Source organism: Rhinopithecus roxellana, chromosome 13, assembly GCF_007565055.1.
Source record: "Rhinopithecus roxellana isolate Shanxi Qingling chromosome 13, ASM756505v1, whole genome shotgun sequence".
NCBI lineage: Eukaryota > Metazoa > Chordata > Mammalia > Primates > Cercopithecidae > Rhinopithecus > Rhinopithecus roxellana.
This window is the reverse complement of record NC_044561.1, coordinates 43556634-43576125: the sequence shown is the minus strand read 5'-3', so window position 1 is coordinate 43576125 and position 19492 is coordinate 43556634. Positions and strand designations below refer to the sequence as shown.

At 47.9% G+C, this 19492-nt stretch overlaps 2 protein-coding genes across 4 annotated transcripts in view; one reads left to right on the top strand and one right to left on the bottom strand.

The window, feature by feature from the left end:
* The window catches only part of TMPRSS2 (transmembrane serine protease 2), a 40844-nt gene extending 36127 nt beyond the window's left edge, over positions 1 to 4717 (top strand). For 2 of the 3 annotated variants that reach the window (XM_010354508.2, XM_010354510.2), the window contains exons 12-14: positions 740 to 882; positions 1391 to 1543; positions 3107 to 3251. In XM_010354508.2, coding sequence (XP_010352810.2) covers positions 740 to 882; positions 1391 to 1543; positions 3107 to 3127 — 317 coding nt within the window. In that variant the 3' untranslated portion in view covers positions 3128 to 3251. Of the gene's footprint in view, positions 1 to 739; positions 883 to 1390; positions 1544 to 3106 lie in introns of all 3 variants that reach the window. The other variant, XM_010354509.2, reaches the window with a different exon arrangement.
* Positions 4718 to 5749: 1032 nt separating this feature from the next.
* Positions 5750 to 19492, bottom strand: part of MX1 (MX dynamin like GTPase 1) — a 35515-nt gene continuing 21772 nt past the window's right edge. Inside the window, exons 13-17 of the mRNA XM_030914603.1 lie at positions 17779 to 17937; positions 15823 to 15899; positions 14542 to 14543; positions 14254 to 14500; positions 5750 to 6438 (exon numbers count right to left, since the gene is read on the bottom strand). Of these exons, the coding sequence (XP_030770463.1) occupies positions 6208 to 6438; positions 14254 to 14500; positions 14542 to 14543; positions 15823 to 15899; positions 17779 to 17937 (716 nt within the window). The 3' untranslated portion in view covers positions 5750 to 6207. The remainder of the gene's footprint in view (positions 6439 to 14253; positions 14501 to 14541; positions 14544 to 15822; positions 15900 to 17778; positions 17938 to 19492) is intronic.

Sequence of the window (19492 nt, the reverse complement as noted above, 5' to 3'; positions counted from 1 at the left end):
GTACATTTGGGCTAGAGCCACCAGACTTGCTGATGGGTTGCACGTCTGTGGGAGAGAGAGTGAGAAGTCAGGGACGATGGCTTTCCGCTCTGACTGAAGTCCCAGGGTGGCGGGTGTTGCCATCTTCCAAGCCAGGGAATATTGGTTGGTGAGAATTTGGGGTGGGAGAAGCTGTGATGGAGGGTTCTGGTTTTGCACATTAAGCCCACGGTGCCCAGAAGATACCCAAGGGGAGGCGAAGTGAGAGTGGGAAATGCAGAGGTAGCAAGTGCAGGCCGTGTCTTGAGAAGCTCTAATGTGCAGGGGAGCCAAGAAGCAGGCGGCCTAGGGAGGGTTGTGGGTGCTCCAGAAGGGTGTGTGCATGCCAGAGGGGAAACAGGAGCCTGTGTCCTGGGTAGTGTTCAGTGAGGAGCGGGAAATTGGTTTGGCAGAACCAAGCCTTTGGTGAATGAGAGGGGGATTCCACGGCACTGATAGAACCCTGTGGTTTCAGAACTGGGAAGTTCTTTCCCTAAAGCTGAACTCCAGAGCTGCATTCAGCACAGGCACTGCCAGCTGTAAGGAGAATCCAGGTTTCCCAGGAGAGGGCTTGGTGCTAGGATGAGCTGACGGGGACAGGGCTGGAGAGAGAGCTGTGACCATCTGTGTAGTGTGTGTGCAGGTCTCAGGGAGGGAAGTGTGCTCTCCCTGCCATAGCTGCTGGCAACACAGGGAGCTCAACAAGTCTCCCTGTCCTTAGGGAAGACCTCAGACGTGCTGAATGCTGCCATGGTGCCTCTCATTGAGCCGTGGAGATGCAACAGCAAATATGTCTATGACAGCCTGATCACACCAGCCATGATCTGTGCCGGCTTCCTGCAGGGGACCGTTGATTCTTGCCAGGTAATTCAACATTTTTATTCTACCTTTGACCCTTACCAGATCCTACTGAACCCCCCATGAGAGAGAGGGCATTCTTGGGGTCAGCAGAGCCTCCGCAGTGACATGGAGCCAGCTCGGGGCAGTCATGGGAAGTGATGGCCACAAACAGTGTGAACACTTCTGGTGGCAGAAGCAAGTACAAACAGCAAATCACACGTGCCCTCTGAAAAACTGTTATTTGGTAAAAGTGCCAGTGGAACAGAAACAAGTATTTAGACTATTTTAAATTATGAACAGCAATTTATTTGGTAACTATTAGCTTGTACAGATTAAAATTCAGGGTGGGGGCTGTCTCTTTGGGGGTTACATCTCTGTTACCGTCACCCTTTGATGGTGGAGACTTGAAGCCCACACAGTCACTTGTAACTCACACTGCAACACACACCCCCACCTCCTCTAGGCCTGGTCAGTGGTGTGCAGTGGATTGTGATTTGATTTTCTGCTCTCTGTACCTTGCCGTGTCCCCCAGGGTGACAGTGGAGGGCCTCTGGTCACTTTGAAGAATGATGTCTGGTGGCTGATCGGGGATACAAGCTGGGGATCTGGCTGTGCCAAAGCTTACAGACCAGGAGTGTACGGGAATGTGACCGTATTCACGGACTGGATTTATCGACAAATGAGGGTAACTATCCTGTCCTCCTTCTGACTGTGTTCTGATTCCTCAAGCCAAAGCCAGACATCTGTTAGGCATGGTTCTGCTGCCGGACACTGACTGCTGACCACTGGTCAGCATGAAACAAACTCCACTTACTCCAGCCACAGCCCCGTCCCCCTGGTGTCCACCCATTGCTCATTGCCTCTCACTGACTTCACTTGCGTATTTCCCCTGGTGCTTGGATGAAAAGCGCTGGGGCTCGGCTTGTGTGAAACTCCTTCGTGCTCTGCTGACCACACTTAGTTCTGGGTCAGCTGACTCAGTTATTCCACGCAGGCCACCTCGCATCAAACTTTTTTTTTTTTTTTTTTTTTGAGATGGAGTCTCACTCTGTCGCCCAGACTGGAGTGCAGTGGCACGATCTCAACTCACTACAACCTTTGCCTCCTGGGTTCAAGTGATTCTCCTGCCTCAGCCTCCCGAGTAGCTGGGATTACAGGCACCCGCCACCACGCCCAGCTACTTTTTGTATTTTTAGTAGAGATGGGGGTTTCTCCATGTTGGCCAGGCTGGTCTCGAAGCCCTGACCTCAGGTGATCCACCCACCTCTGCCTCCCAAAGTGATGGGATTACAGGCGTGAACCACCGCGCCTGGCCTCACATAAAGCTTTTGATTTATAGAGAGCAGAGGGAAGAACCGACTGTGCCCATCCTTTTCTGAGGCTATCGAGTGGCCCCTGGGCAGCCCCCAAGGTTAGGAAGTGCAGGAGCAGCCAGGGTTCTCTGATGCCCCAGACTCAAGAACGAGGGAAGGTCCCAGGGGTTCCCCGTGAACCTCACGGACGTCTCTGTTTAGCAGAGCCCTGGCCTTGGGCATTGCCCGGATAGAGGTTGAGAACCAGATCTTCTCATCTCCAGGGCCTCAGACCTGTAGTTTTCTCAGATTGCTGTTTTCCAGGGCTGGGCTACTAGTGGAAGAAAATGCTCTGTGTCCTCTCAAGTCTCCCAGATGCCCAGTCTGTTGGAGGAGCAGCAGAACCAGGGGGCATTTCCCGCTAAGGCCCGACCTGTGTCTCCTTCAGATGACACGCAGGACTCAGGGCCTTCCCATGACCATGGGGCCCAGCTTGGCCTCGCCTGGCACAGGGCCCAGTGCTGGAAACAGATGATCCCAGGGGAGGCAGGGCAGGAGGGAAGCTGGCAGGGCTGGGACAGTCAGCCAGGCTGAGGGGCGGACTCACGCCAGGATGGAGCTAGCAAATGAGCCGGGTATGTTTGGCGGCTGCAGGTGGGTCCGTGTGGCTGTGCGGGGAGGGACTGTGTGGGAGGAGAACAGCTGGGGGAAGCCCAGACTCTGCTGAAGCGATGTCCCTCGGGCTGGCCTACACATATGCTGCCTGCTCCTCCAGGAGCTCCTGCCCCACCATGCTCAGCCTAACTCTGACCTCCATGCTGGAGAGAAAAATGATCCTTTGTGCTATTAAGCTTGCTTATTTGGTTTCTAAGTGCTTCATGTGAACCTAGAGGAAAAAAACTATTTTCCACCTTTGTCTTAAGAAAATAATACTTTTTTTTTTCCTATTTGAACAGGCAGACGACTCATCCTCCTGATCTCTGTCCTTGACGTCGTTCTACGAGAAAACAAAGCGGCTGGTTTTGCTTCCCCGTGCATGATTTACTCTTACAGATGATTCAGAGGTCACTTCATTTTTATTAAACAGTGAACTTGTCTGGCTTTGGCACTCTCTGCCATTCTGTGTAGTCTGCAGTGGCTCCACTGCCCAGCCTGCTCTCCCTAACCCCTTGTCCACAAGGGGTGGGGGTGATGGCCGGCTGGTTGTGGACACTGGCGGTCAAGTGTGAACGAGAAGGGTGGAGGCTACCCCATTGAGATCTTCCTTTTGAGTCCTTTCCAGGGGCCACTTTTGGATGAGCATGGAGCTGTTGCCTCTCAGCTGCTGGATGGCTTGAGATGGAAAAGGAGAGACATGGAAAGGGAGACAGCCAGGTGGCACCTGCAGCGGCTGCCCTCTGGGGCCACTTGGGTAGTGTCCCCAGCCTAGCTCTCCATAGGGGGTTTTTGATGATTGGTTCTTAGTGCCTTAGCAGCCCCGGATGGTGGCTGGAAATAAAGAAAGGAACCAGCCCTTCATGGGTGGTGACATGGTAGTCACTTGTAAGGGCAACAGAAACATTTTTGTTTTTACAGGGTGAGAATGTAGACAGTGCCCTTGGTGCAAGGGAAGCAATTGCGGAGGAACTTGCCCTAAGCACTCCTGGTGCAGGTCTCCACTTGCACATTGGGTGGGGCTCCTGGGAGGGAGACTCAGCCTTCCTCCTCATCCTCCCCGACCCTGCTGCCAGCACCCTGGAGATTGCACATGCCCCTTGGTCCTGGCAGGGGACCAAGTCTGGCACCACGTTGGCCTCTTCAGGCCTACTAGTCACTGGAAATTGAGGTCCATGGGAGAAATCAAGGATGCTCAGTTTTAGGTACACTGTTTCCATGTTATGTTTCTACACATTGCTACCTCAGTGCTCCTGGAATCTTAGCATTTGATGTCTCCAAGTAGTCCACCTACATTTAACTCTTTGAAACTATCATCTTTTTGCCAAGTTTGAGTGGTGGCCTATTTGAGATACTTTGACAAAATGATTGGCTTCTGACTTAACGTTCTATAAATGAATGTGCTGAAGGAAAGTGCCCATGGTGGCGGTGAAGAAGAGAAAGATGTGTTTTGTTTTGGACTCTCTGTGGTTCCTTCCAATGCTGTGGGTTTCCAACCAGGGGAAGGGTCCCTCTTGTATTACCAAGTGCCGTAGCCATGAGCACTACTCTAACATGGTTCTGCCTCTTGGCCAAGCAGGCTGGTTTGCAGCAATGAAATGAATGATTCTACTGCTAGGACTTAACCTTGAAATGGAAGGTCATGCAATCCCATTTGCAGGATCCGTCTGTGCACGCGCCTCTGTAGAGAGCAGCATTCCCAGGGACCTTGGAAACAGGTGGCACGATAAGGTGCCTGCCCCCCGAGACACATCCTAAAAGGTGTTGTAATGGTGAAAGCGTCTTCCTTCTTTATTGCCCTTTTTATTTATGTGAGCAACCGTTTGTCTTTTTTGTATCTTTTTTAAACTGTAAAGTTCAATTGTGAAAATGAGTATCATGCAAATAAATTATGCAATTTTTTTTCAGAGTAATTACTGCATCTTTGAAGTTCTGCATGGTGAGTAGGACCAGCCTCCGTTTCCTTGTAAGGGGGTGATGTTGAGGCTGCTGGTCAGAGGACCAAGGTGAGGCAAGGCCGGTCTTTCTCTTTCTCTTTCCTAAGTTCGGGCAATCCTGATCCTTCATCTCTCCCCTTAAGGGACACAGTGTTTGGTCCTCTCCTGCCCCATCCATCCAGTCCACTGTTCAATTTCCTGCCCTTGAGCCTGCCTTGGCCTCATGGTGAGGAGGCCCAACAGCAGCACTGATTGGCAGTCATGGTTCTCAGGCTCAGGGCGTAAGAGTGTGGCTTAGAGTCTCCCCCCACGAGGCTAGACCAAAGAGAACTTCAGTCGGGTTCTGCCTTCTCTGCTTCCCAGACCACTCCCCTGGCCACAGCCTCTGCAGGTAAAGGCCCACTGGGAAACCTTTTTTTTTCTGATATGGAGTCTTACTCTGTAGCCCAGTCTGGAGTACAGTGGCACAATCTGGGCTCACTGCAACCTCCACCCCCTGGGTTCAAGCAATTCTCCTGTCTCCGCCTCCCGAGTAGCTGGGACTATAGGCACATACCACCACACCCAGCTAATTTTTGGATTTTTAGTAGAGACGGGTTTTCACCATATTGGTCAGGCTAGTCCTGAACTCCTGGCCTCAGGTGATCCACCTGCCTTGGCCTCCCAAAGTGCTGGGATTACAGCGTGAGCCACCGCACCTGGCCTGGCAACCTCTTCTTGACTGGGCCTTGTGCTTTTCAACTCCATGCTAGGTACCCAGTGACTCAACAAATTGGACACTTGATCAATGTACATTAACAGTTAGCACCACGGGCTTCATATTCTGTTTCATTTTTTTAAAGTGTGTTCCCCCATTTCCCTCCAGTCTGTAGGAAATCATCAGACCCTGTTCTTTTGCTCGCTCCTACCTGGCCCCGCCATGGAGGGCAGCTTTAGCGCCGACTGCTCCATTGTGTCCTACCTGCTAGTTTCAGGCTTCTCCCCAAAATACAAAACATGGCAGAGCGGTGTCCACTAGAAATAAGTTTATTACAAACAGGGGGGACAGGGCTCTGACAGGACTCACACACACGGCACTCATGCTCCTAAAACACTGGGTTTGTGTAGGGACATTACAAAAACCAGGAAATAAGCTTCTGCGATGCTCAGCCCATGTCAAAGAATACAGAGAAGGGGAAGAGCTGCCAGGCAGAGCAATTCTGAGGGCTGAAAATCCCTTTCCCAGTACCAAGACATCATCCTTCATCCCCACCAGCTCATGTGCATCTGAGGGTGGGGCTTTGTCTTCATGCTGGAAACCAAACTGCTCTCACAGCTTCTTGCTAAATTGCCATGGGCTAATGGATAAGCAGAGACTGTGACTATCAAGTCTGACTACTGAGCACTCAAGTAGTCTGTCCAGTAGTTACCTGGGAACAGGGGCAGACTGGTGTGAGTGCACATCTACAGGGCTGGACAGAGCATGGTTAGCCAGGGAACTGGGCGAGCCGGCGCCGAGCTTGTGTCAGCCGTGCAAGCCGCTCCTTCAGGAACTTCCGCTTGTCACTGGTGTCGCTCCGTTCCTTCAGGAGCCAGCTATAGGTGTCTTTGTCCTGCAGGAGCTGCAGCATGGCCTTCTGAAGCTGCTGGCCATATGTCTGGAGCATGAAGAACTGGATGATCAAAGGGATGTGGCTGGAGATGCGCTTGCTGGCCTCCTGGAAGGAAAGAACAGTTTATGGGAGGGTGGAAGGGGACACTGTGAGGAAGGGACTCTGACTTCACCGGGTGCACATCAGAGGATCCAGATTCTCAATGAGGGACATCCTCGCAAGGCAAGGACCTTCCCCTGGGTTTCAAACCCATCAATCTCCTCCATGGTGGCGGCAGAGAGGAACGATGCACAGTGCAGAGAATGTCCCAGCTATGAGTCATATTCCCACCAGCTTTTCCTGACCATTAAATGGGTACCTCTGATAGAAGGGGGCAAAATATGCTCTATAAAGGTAAGCAGGCAGATAGTACAAAAACTGCACTTCCAGACCAGACTGGTCAATGTGGTGAAACCACCTCTCTACTAAAAATACAAAAACTAGCCAGGTGTGGTGGCACGCGCCTATAGTTCCAGCTACTCGGGAGGCTGAGGCAGGAGAATCACTTGAACCCCAGAGGCCAAGATTGCACCACTGCACTCCAGTCTGGGCGACAGAGCAAGACTCCATCTCAAAAAAAATTAAAAAAAAAGAAAAACTGCATTTCCAAATTATTTACAAGCCTGCCAAAGAGATTTGAAGGCTACTGCTTCTTTTTAATCAACACTCAAGTGACTCAGAAAAAAAATTGGGCTTTCAAAAGCCACGGAATGGAGCTGTCTGAGCTACCTGCATATAGACAGTTTCTACCACTTCCTTTCTCCCTCCCCAAAGTCCCACCTATTAGCAAAACTTTTTTCTTTCCCAGGATGGGTGGATCTCAGGAAGCTGCAGTGTACTGGTCCCTCAGCAAGGTTCTGGTATCTTCTCTATAATACAGGGCTAATGTGAGGCACTGTCTCATGGGGTGGTTACAAATATTAAAGGAGTTAAAAGATGAAATTTTAGAAAGATGCAAGTTTAGAAAGATGCCAGGCATGTAATAAGCACTTCATATTGGTGAGACTGAGGCGGAACTCCCGATCCATGTTCTGTGACCAGAGTGACCAAGAGGCGGGGCGGTCACCACCTGGAAATGGGGGAAAGGAGACAGGACCAGGCTGAGGCATTCAGGGCAATGCTGGAGCCCCAGACGGGGCAGACGGTGTGAGTACTCACCAGAAGAACTGATGAGAATCAGCTGTAAAACTGCTACAAACAGAGTCAGGACGGGTGTGAGGTGTGGCATTGATACATCTAAAGCTCATATATCACAATCGCATCTAACACCAACAAACAGGAGACATAGAGGGAGAAAAGCCGCTTTACAGTACACAACAATGAGAACATGCAGGCATAAACCTCAGAGATGTGCACCTCATACAAAGAAAACTTTAAAATATTCCTGAGGCCCCGGCAAAAGGAGGCCTTAAAAACAAAGACTTGGGAGGCTGAGGCAGGTGGATCACAAGGTCAGGAGATCGAGACCATCCTGGCTAACACAGTGAAACCCCATCTCTACTAAAAATACAAAAACATTAGCTGGGCATGGTGGCGGGCGCCTGTAGTCCCAGCTACTCAGGAGGCTGAGGCAGGAGAATGGCGTGCACCGGTGAGGCGGAGCTTGCAGTGAGCTGAGATTGCGCCACTGCCCTCCAGCCTGGGAGACAGAGATCAGCCTTGCCAACACGGTGAAACACTGTTTCTACAATAAAACAACAACACTTAAGCAGGGAATGGTGGTGTACACATGTAGTCCCAGCTACTTGGGAGGCTGAGGCTGGAGAATCACTGGAACCTGGGAGATGGGAGTTGCAGTGAGCTGAGATCGAGCCACTGCACTCCAGCCTGGGCGACAGAGCGAGACTCTCTCAAACAAAACAAAACAAAATCAATAAAAAACCGGAAAGACTCAAGATGTTCTTGGAAAAAGACATGATGCCAGCACAACGTCAGCGCTCCCCACAGAGGGCTATGCAGTGAATGCAATCCCAGTACATACAGCAGCAGTTCTCCTCATTCATGAGAAACTGGATACACTAATTCTGAAATTCATATTGAAACTGAACAAACACAAAGAGGCAAAACATCTCTACATAAAAACAAGTGGGAACCCAGATAACTGGACACCCATGTTCTTAGTAGCACTATTTACAACAGCCAAAAGGTGAAACAAGTCAAGTATCCACGATACAAGAAATGGGTAAAAATAATGTGGTGTGTCTATCAACGGAACAGTATTCTGCCTTTATTAAAAAGAAGTGAACCTGTAATCCCAGCACTTCGGGAGGCCGAGGTGAGGACTGCTCGAGCCCAGGAGTTCAAGACCAACCTGAGCAACACAGGGACACCCCGTCTCTACGAAAAATTAAAAAATCACCTGGGTGTGGTGGTGCATGCCTGTGGTCCCAGCTACTTGAGCGGTGGAGGTGGGAGGATGGCTTGAGCCTGGGAGACTGAGGTAGCAGCGACCTAGGATCCCGCCACTGCACTCGAGCCTGGGCAATAACAGCGAGACCCTGTCTCTAACACACTTTGGAAGGCCTAGGTGGGCAGATCACTTGAAGTCAGGAATTCCAGAACAGCCTGGCCAATATGGTGAAACCCTGTCTCTACTAAAAATACAAAAATTAGCCAGGCGTAGTGGCACAAACCTGCAATCTCAGCTACTCCGGAGGCTGAGGCAGAATTGTTTGAACCCAGGCAGGGGGAGGCTGCAGTGAACTGAGATCATGCCATTGCACTCTAGCCTGGGGGACAGAGCGAGACTCTGTCTCATAATAAATAAATAGGCGTGAACCTCTGACACTTGCTACCACCTGGATGAGGACATCATGCTACATGAAATAAGCCAGTCCTACAGACAGTAGGATGGTAGCTGTCAGGGACTCGGGGACAGAGAATGGAGAATGTGTTTAATGAGGACCGAGTTTCAGTGTGGGAAGGTGATAGGGTCCTGGAGGTGGCTGCTGGTGATGCTGGCACGATATGAATGTACTTAATGCCACTGAACTATGTACCCCAAAATGGTTAAGATGATAAAATAGACATGATGAATATTTCTGCACAATTTAACGAAAGAAAAAGTGAGGGTGATGTGGGGGTGCTGGCTGCACTAGACGGTGAAACATGGGATAGGGATGTACCAGTGTGACCTGGGTGACACTGACGGATGAAAAGAAGGAAAACAGGGCTGAAGACAGGGTGCAGACAGGACCCAACGCAGAGAGGAAGCGAGTGCCGGAGCGGACCAGAGGGAACTAGACGACCCTCCCAGGACGGGACTGGGACCTCTGCTGCCATCTGGATCCTGCCTCATTCTTGACATCAAAGCACTCCAAATGGACCAAAGATATCATGTAACAGTTAAAATAAGAAATTAAAGAAAATATTGTCTACCTCATTTATCATCTCAGGGAGACAAAGTCCTTTTAAAGTATGACAAAAACCACTGAAGCCCAAATCCCGCTCAAATTTTCTGTTCTAGAAAACTTGAGCATAGTCTGAAACCACCGTAGACAAAAATGACAAAGCAAATGACAAAATGCAGAGCGTCTGCATCAGAAATCGCAGATGTCTACTATCTCGCCATGCCGAGACACTCCTCCTGGATGAACTGTTTGCTGAGCAAGAAATAGAAATAACTCTCAACACACAGATGCACCACCTCATCGTCATAAGAGGGTGCCAATTAAAATTATAATGAGACATCATTTTCATCTATTAGGCTGTCTGGGCCGGGCACAGTGGCTCATGCCTGAAACCCCAGCACTTTGGTAGGCCGAGGTGGATGGATCACAAGGTCAGGAGTTCAAGACCAGCCTGGCCAATATGGTGAAACCCTGTCTCTACTAAAAAAGAAACAAAAATTAGCCGAGTGTGGTGGCACGCACCTGTAGTCCCAGCTACTCTGGAGGCTGAGGCAGGAGAATCACTTGATCTCAGGAGGCAGAGGTTGCAGTGAGCCAAGACTGAGCCACTGCACTCCAGCCTGGGCGACAGAGTGAGACTCTGTCACCAAAAAAACAAAAACAAAACAAAAAAACCCCAGCAACTTTAGTGCAGACTAAACTGGCCAGTGTGGATGGAAGCAGGCCTTCTCTGGGTAATCTTGATCAGTCTAAAACAAGCCATCCTTTCCCCAGCTGTGATGGTCTGTTTCATGTGTCAACTTGGCTAGGCTCAAGTCCTCAGTGATTCCATCAAACACGAATCTAGGTACTGCTGCGGAGGTATTCTGTAGACGTGGGTAACGTGTAACCCCCTGTAAGTGAAGGAGGCCATTCTCGATGATGTGGATGGGCCTCATCCAATCAGTTGAGGGTCTTAAGAAAAATGAGGTTTCCCTAAAAAGAAGAAATTCTGCCTGTAGACTCAGCCTTAGCTCCTGCTGCAATTTCTGGTCTGCCCTCCCTGCTGGCATGCCCTGGGATTTTGGACTTGCCAGGCCCCAAAATGGTAGAAGCCAATTCCTTGAAATATATATTTTTCTTTTTTTTTTGTTTTTGAGATTGAGTCTCGCTCTGTCACCCAGGCTGGAGTGCAGTGGCGTGATCCTGGCTCACTGCAACCTCTGCCTCCCAGGTTCAAGCAATTCTCGTGTCTCAGCTTTCCAAGTAGCTGGGACTACAGGTATGGGCCACCATGTCCAGCTGCTTTTTTTGCAGTTTTAGTAGAGACCGGGTTTCACTATGTTGGCCAGGCTAGTCTCAAACTCCTGGCCTCAAGAGATCCACCCACATCAGCCTCCCAAAGTGCTGGGATTACAGGCGTGAGCCACCATGACTGGCCAAAATACATTTCTTTACATACATATATCCGTGGTTTTATTTCCCTGCACAATCCTAACATAACAGGAATCTCATTTCTGAGAATTGATGCTTCCACACACATGATATACAAACAAACCTATTCACAGCAACACGCCTGCATTAGCAACAGATGCAAACAAACTGTTCGCTTAAAGAGCTGGCTCAATACACCACAACCATACAGTGGGATACTCAGCAGCCATTGAAAAGAACAAGGCAGCCCCATCAGAACTGAGGCAGAACAATCTCCCAGGTACAGCAAAAGAGGCAGGGTGCAGAGCAGCACGTCTACTCGTCTGCTCATCTTTGTGTAAAAACCATTACAAAATGTATATGCATGGGAGCTTCTGAATGCATGCGTCGCCCTCGGAGGACAGAGATGAACCTGGAGAAGGGCTGCTTCTGTCTGGGGAGCTGCTTGGCTCAGACACTTCTTTGCCATTGTCACTCATCCTATTGTTTGGATTCTGTGCACGTATATGCCTCACCTACTCTCAAGGTAACTATTCATTCTAGAAGGCAGTGTAAGCAGCAGACAGGTGTGAGCTTGGTTGCAGGAGAAGCCGACGTGCATGCCTGTCTACCCCTTAACTGGCTTCACTCACGTGTGTGCAGCTCCCAGTGTCTGGAGGAACGGAGTTTGACCCTTGGTTTAGAGCCTTGCTGCTCAAAGTGCAGTCTCCATCCAGTAGTATGGGGACCCCTGAGAGCCCGTTAGAAATGCAGAGGCCAAGCACGGTGGCTCATGCCTCTAATCCCAGCACTTTAGGAGGCCGAGGCAGGCAGATCACTTGAGGTCAGGAGTTCAAGACCAGCCTGGCCAACATGGTGAAACCCCATCTCTACTAAAAATACAAAAAACAGCCAGGCATGGTGGCAGGTGCCTTTAATTCCAGCTATTTGGGAGGCTGAGGCAGGTGAATTGCTTGAACCCAGGAGGTAGAGGTTGCAGTGAGCTGAGATTGTGCCACTGCACTCCAACCTAGGGCGACAGACTCAGTTTCAAAAAAAAAAAAAAATGCAGAGTCTCAGCCTCATCCTGATCTGCAATTAGCATCTGCATTTCCACAAGATCCCCCGGAGGCCCCTGTGCTGGGTGAAGTTTGAGAGGCACTGCTTTAAAACATCCAAATAGTGAGGCAATGGGACATCTGATAAACCGAGAGATTACAATTTGCTTTACCTCCTCAGGTGTTTATACATCCCAAGGGCTCTACCTGAGTTGTGCCTGTGTTCACTGCCTCCTTCCCCAGGATGCATTAGATGGTACTTCAGGTTATCTGAATCGTGCAGTATCACCCAAAGCGTGTGTCTATGAGATAGGTTCCATTTAGTCTGCTACCACTGCATTCCAATGCTGCACTAAGGAACCTGTTAACCAAAAATAAAATCCTATGCCTTCCACTCAACAGACCCCCTTCTTGGCCAAGTGGACCCCAGAGAAACCTGAAGATCTGCATTCCTGGCCCTAACAGGCAGAGAAGCCAGGCCCCTTTTGGAGTTTAGGTTGAAATTGAGATAAGACTGGCAAACAAGACTCTGTGGCAGTAAGACACCAGATTATAAAGTCATGCGAGGCAGGGGTTAAGTCACACGTGCCCAACAAACCATAAAATCTCCTTGCATGGGTTTTCATCAACTCGGTATAATGTGGCTTACTTTCCACCCCGACTCTCGTATAGCATCACAAGACAGATAGCAGACCCTAAAGGAAATACAAATATTTTACCTAAAAATACATTTTTTGGACATATTTTGAAACGGCTGTTACAGGACCAACAGATCGAAATGGCCCTGCCATGTTTTGTTGGGGGGGAATTTGTACCGTAAAGAATCTCCATTAATGCAGCCAGACCTCTCCCCTTCTAGGCCTTCCCTGAATCTAGGAGATTAACTGAGAACCTGTTGCCTCTAAGGCCTGAAAAGAAACATTTACCATTTATTCTCTCTGAAGGCTGCTACCCAGAGTCTTCATCTACATACCTTTGGCCTCCAACACTGCCCTTAACTCAGGTATTTCCTTCTACTGATGTCAGGTCTGTAGACAAAGTTTAACTCTTTCAAGCAATTGCCAACTGGAAAATCTCTGAGCCCACCTATGACTGGTAACCTCCCCCTCCTTCAAGGTGTCCTGCCTCTTTAGGGAGGACAAGTACATCTCCCCCACATATTTATGATTTTACCTACAATTCCTGCCTCCCTAAAATGTATAAAATCAAACCGCATCCTGACAGCCTCAGGCCCTCCCGAGACTATTCCCAGAGCCATGGTCCCTCATATTTGGCTCAGAATAAACCTCTTTCAAATATTTTAACAGAGTTTGGTTTTTCCATTAGTAAGCAATTAACATCATCCATACTTGTCTCCTGGAATAGCCACTAGAATCTATGAGGAGACACCATTTTACAAAGAAAGCTGGGGCTCAGAGAGGTTAAGTAACTTGGCCAGAGCTAGACAGCCATCAAAACCAGATGTCAGTGGCTCTAAGCCACCACCTCTCTGTCTGAGGTTGAGCTGCTTCTATGGAGGCGATATGATTTGGCTGTGGCCCCACCCAAATCTCATCTTGAATTGTACTCCCATAATTCCCACATGTTGTGGGAAGGACCCAGTGGGAGATAATTGAATCATGGGGGCAGTTTCTCCCATGCTGTTCTCGTGGGAGTGAGTCTCACGAGATCTGATGGTTTGATAAGGGGAAACCCCTTTCACTTGGCTCTCATTCTCTCTCTTGCCACCACTGCCAGGTAAGAAGTGCCTTTCGCTTTCTGCCGTGATGGTAGAAGGCCTCCCCAGCCACGTGAAACTGTAAGTCCATTAAACCTCTCTCTTTTGTAAATTGCCCAGTCTTGGGTATGTCTTTATCAGCAGCATGAAAATGAACTAATGCAGGAGGCTAACAAGGAGGTGAATGACGGAGCTAACCAATGTCACCTACAGAGAGAGCAAGACTAAAGAGACAGGCGTTTAGAAGAAAAGGAAAGAACGGAAGTTGCCATCCTGAACCACGTGAAGACGTAAGGGAAGCTCCCATCCTGAACCACACGAAGATGTACGGGAAGCTGCCATCCTGAACCATGCGAAGCCGTACCTGGTGATAGGCCATCAGGTGCTGAAAGATCTCCTCCATGGAAGAGTCTGTCGGGGAGGGCTGGAAAGTCCCCATATCCCAGGATTTCTTCTTCTTTTCTTCTTCCAACTCCTTCTCTCTGACCTTCTGCAATGCACTCCTGTATACCTGGTCCTGGCAGTAGACAATCTGCTCCATCTGGAAGTGGAGGCGGATCAGCTTCTCACTTTCTCTCTCTTGTTCTGTTCTAATGTCTTCGATTTTAGGACTACAGTTAAAAAAAAAAAAAAAACACATACACACACACACAACTCGGTTTCCCGAGTCACAGGAAAGTAGGTAAGAAGTCCATAAATACCAGGTTACCCGACGTGAGTGAAACAGCACGTTTCCTGGGAACAGCCCTCTGGGCCATGCCCGGGTGTATCTGAGGTGGGTTTCTAGCCCTGGCTGAGGGTCAGAGCTTCCCAGGAGGCTTGAACCACAGATGGGCCAGACCCCCATCCCGGGGCCTGGGGACCTGCATGGGCTTTGCTTTCAGGTTCTATAACTCGGCTTCTTTCCTTTCTCTTTTAGCAGCTTTTATATCTGATGGTGAGGATTGTCATATCAGATAATCCACAGGGATGAGCAGGGGAGCCAAGTTTAAGTCAGACAAATTCTGTTGTATGTTCCTGGGGTTTAGAGAAACTGGTTGTCAAAACCTGAGGAGGAGAAAATTCACACATGGACCCTCCAGGCCTTGATGAGAGGCACAGTGCATGGTGGCAGGTGCATCCTAAACATCTTCCTCCATATCCATCTCCACCTTCTGAGGAAGGCCTTATTAGTGTCATTTTATGAATGAGGAGTCGGGGCACAGACTGGAAGTGGCACATCCCAAGGCTTCCAGCTGGTGAATGATGGGGCCGGGCTCCTCATCTGTGCCAGGGATGCCCATTTCTAAGAGTGGCTAAGTCTGGTCTCTTGGCCCAGTCTGTCCCCCAGGCTCATTTCCTGTAGGCTCTTTCTTCACTCTGGGAAGTTTTGAGACAGAGCCTTGCTCCGTCATCTAGGCTGGAGTGCAGTGGTGCAATCTTGGCTCACTACAATCGATTCTAAAGTGTCAGCCTCCCAAGTAGCTGGGACCACAGGCATGTACCACCATGTCCAGCTCCTTTTTTGTATTTTTAGTAGAGATGGGTTTTTGCCATGTTGGCCAGGCTGGTCTCAATCTCCTGGCTTTAAGTCATCTACTGGCCTCAGCCTCCCAAAATGCTGGGATTACAGACTCATCGTGCCCACTCGGGCCAGAAAGATTCTATTTTTATACGTAGCTTCCTCAATGAGTTTCTGGATTTGGAGCCATTGCCTTTAGATGTGATCATCTTCTCCACTAACTGTGGATCTCTTGTTCTATGTGTTTAAGCACTCTCTCCTTTATTGCTTTCAACCAGACATCACCGGTAACACCAGAAGAAGCACTAGTGAGTGATGTTATTTGCTGCTCTAAATGTACACAATAAAACTGAAAGAATCCTCATCCAAGAAATCTGTTTTCTAGTGTCAAGCTTAGTTTTTTTTTTAAAAATAACATACGGTTGGTTTTACCTTGGCGGTTCTGTGGAGGTTAAAAAGTTCTTCAAAATTTTTCATTGAAACATCTGTGAAAGCAAGCCGGACCATATCTAATCAAAGAGAGAAAAACAGTTCAATATTGGTAGGATCATTTGTTTTCTTCTAAGATGCAAAAAAAATATGAGGATCAAATGATATGAAGTCAAGTTTCCCCTCTCCCCCCTCCCTTCTTCTCTTTACCATGAAAAAGGAAGGCGGGCTCTTTTTGCTTAATAACTTGCTGGAAGAATCTTAAAAGCAGATGACCCCTGGCATGCATTTATTTGATATTTAAGCTTTTTATCCTAAACAGTTGCAAATCATATAATTTCTGTTAAATTATAAATATTAATATTTTATGATACAACTCTTAATATAAGTCAAATCACTCAATGTAGACATTCAAATTCCATTGATATAATTTATTCATTTAAAAAAATACGACAAGCTTTTAGATTTAAAAGTTTATATTATTTATCTTTTATTTTTGAAACTCATTTCTATTCTACTTCCTCACAGAATTTTATTGTAATACAGCATATAGTATCTTTATGACTGAAAACTTCTTATTGATCTCCATGTCATATATTTCTGAAAAAGAAGTAGGTATATCTATATTGATTTTTATGACTATAAGGCTCTAAGTATTACAGACTTTCCTCTGGAGTGAGTTAAGAGTCTACAATGGACCAAAACAACATGATTGCAAGTTTTGGTATATGATGATTAAGGCTAAAAGGTCAATTTTACTGGAAATACACCTCTGAGTGAGCTGTTCTGAGGCTATCTCCAGCTCCTTAGTTCATGGATCCATGAGTGATTATTAATTACTCCTAAGATGAGACAGCTGAAGTGTGAGTAAGGATGCTGTCAGTCAAGGAGAGGATGAAGAAAAGAGATTCAATAACGTGTGGAAAACCAAGAAAGCAAAGCATTTCAAGAAGGGAGTGGATCCACAGTGGGATATAGTTTCCTATCTATCTGTGACACACCTAGATTCCTACAGCACTCTAAAATGCTCCAAACACGTCTACATGTGCAGTTATTTAACTACTGGCTTTACTCCTTGGAGACTTCAAATAAACAGCCGATTGAGTGTGAATTTTGAGTGTGAAGCCAGCATAGCAGTGAACAGGGTGGAGGTGTGGTGTGATAGGAAAAATAGAAATATTTTGTCTTTGTCACCAATTCCTAACACAGAAGAACCTACATCTCTTAGAATGTCTGGCTTGTTAAGAGTATCTCGTGTTTTTAAGAGATGATGCCCGGTGGGGCCCTACATAGCTTCAGGATTGGGGCCGGGCACTAGAAAGACCAAGCCTTGACTAGAAACTTAGAACTTCCAGCTCCACAGAGGAGGGAGAGCCTGGAGATTGAGTCAATCATCCATCAGGCCTTCGCAATGAAGCCTCCATGAACCCTTCTCAGTGGTGAGGTTCTAAGAGCTCCCTGGTTGATGACCAGGTCCCTGTGCCATGAGGGTGGTGCCCCCAACCCCATGGGGACAGAAGCTTTTGTATTCACGCCCCTACTATGTGCCTCTCCAACAGCTTCATTTGTGCCCCTTATCAAATCCTTTCTAATAGACCAGTAAATGTTAGTGAAGTATGTTCGAGAGCTCTTGGCTGACCTGAGGAACGGGTGACAAGAATCTTGATTTATAAACAGTCCATCAGAAGAATGAGAGGTCTGGGACTTGTGACTGGCGTCTGCAGTTGGGGCCAGTCTTGTGGGCACTGAGCCCTTAAGCTATGGGAACCATACAGACTCAGGGCAGTGTCAGAATTGAATTGAATTGTTGAACACCAACCTGACACCTGCAGAATCAGAGGTTTGCTTGGTGGTGTGGGATGTGCCCCAGGAGGAAAGTGCTGAAGTCTGGTGCTGGCTTTGGTTCGAACCTTTCCCTTCTTTAGAAATCAATGCCCAGAAGTGAAACTGAGCACTCACCTGTCACGGTGTGTAGCATATTCACAGCTGGCTCTTCCAGCGCCTTGATTTGCTGTTTTATGATTGTCTCAAATGTCCTGTAATTCACAAAGCCTGGCAGCTCTCTACCACGATACTGATTTTCAAATTTCTGCATTTTTCTACTCGTAATTTTATGGCCTATAGCAGGAAAAAAATAACACCAAATTATCTTACAAAAATAATCTTGCACATTTTTCTAAACATAATACCATTCTAGATTTTCTGAAAATATAAATGGCAAGAAAAAGTGATATCAAATCAAATCTAACTGGTAAACTAAAAATATTCAGGGATCGCACACACACAAAAAAAGCCAGATCTCAAGATAATTTTCCTTAGTCATCTCAGGAAGGGGAGTGCAGAGCCAGGTACAATGTCAGGAACCTGCACATGCAGAAACTTCGAGTAAGACCCCCTTTTCTTTGAGACGGAGTCTTGCTCTGTCACCCAGGCTGGAGTGCAGTGGTGCAAACTCGGCTCACTGCAAGCTCCACCTCCCGGGTTCATGTCATTCTCCTGCCTTAGCCTCCCGAGTAGCTGGGACTACAGGTGCCGACCACCATGCCCAGCTAATTTTTTTGTATTTTTAGTAGAGACAGGGTTTCACCATGTTAGCCAGGATGGTCTCGATCTCCTAACCTCATGATCCACCTGTGTCAGCCTCCCAAAGTGCTGGGATTACAGGCGTGAGCCACTGTGCCTGGCCAAGACCCCTTCTTAAAAACGTACTTAAGTATGGACTGTTGTGAACCTAATTTTAGTTTTACCCAAGAAATTGTACCATAACACATTCCTTGCCCTCAACTGCATGCCCATTAGAAGTGAGCATGAACACTTTCTGGAATTAACAATATATCATATATTCATGTGTAGAAAGTGTTTACAAGTCAAATGGGATAACAGAGTAAACCAGGTACATCAACTTGTATGAATGTGATACAGTAGCACTGTTCACTGTGTAAGATGCTGCATTTTTCTTTAAACTTTTGGAATTGTTTGTACTCCCAACAGTCCACACTAGAGAGAGTTAGCCCCATCAGAAGTTCAGAGGGTTTGAGTTCCTTTTTGAATGGTAATCCAGTACCCTTTTTCAGTCAGGATTTTTCTTACTGAGATATCATTTATATAGTATAAAATTCACTCTATTGAAAGTATATGGTTCAGGCCAGGCGCGGTGGTTCATGCCCATAATCCCGGCACTTTGGGAGGCTGAGGCTGGTGGATCACCTGTGGTCAGGAGGTCAAGAATAGACTGGCCAACACTAAAACCCCATCTCTACTAAAAATACAAAAATTAGCCAGGTGTGGTGGCAGGTGCCTGTAATCCCAGCTACTAGGGAGGCAGAGGCTGAAGCAGGAGAATCACTTGAACCCGGGAGGCAGAGGGTGCAGTGAGCCGAGACTGAGCCACTGCACCCCAGCCTGGGCGACACAGCGAGACCCTGTCTCCAAAGAAAAAGAAAAAGAAAAAGAAAAAAAAAAGTGTATGTGTGAGTGAATTTTAGTATATTCGCCAAGTTGTGCAACCATCCCCAAACATAACTCCCAAACCCCACACCCATCACCCATCAATGACCACTTCCCACTTTTCCCTCCCCAGCCCCTGGCAGCCACTATTCTGCTTTACGCCTGTCTGGGTTTGCCCACTCTAGCCATTTTCTATCAATGGAATCAAAGAATATGATATGTGGCC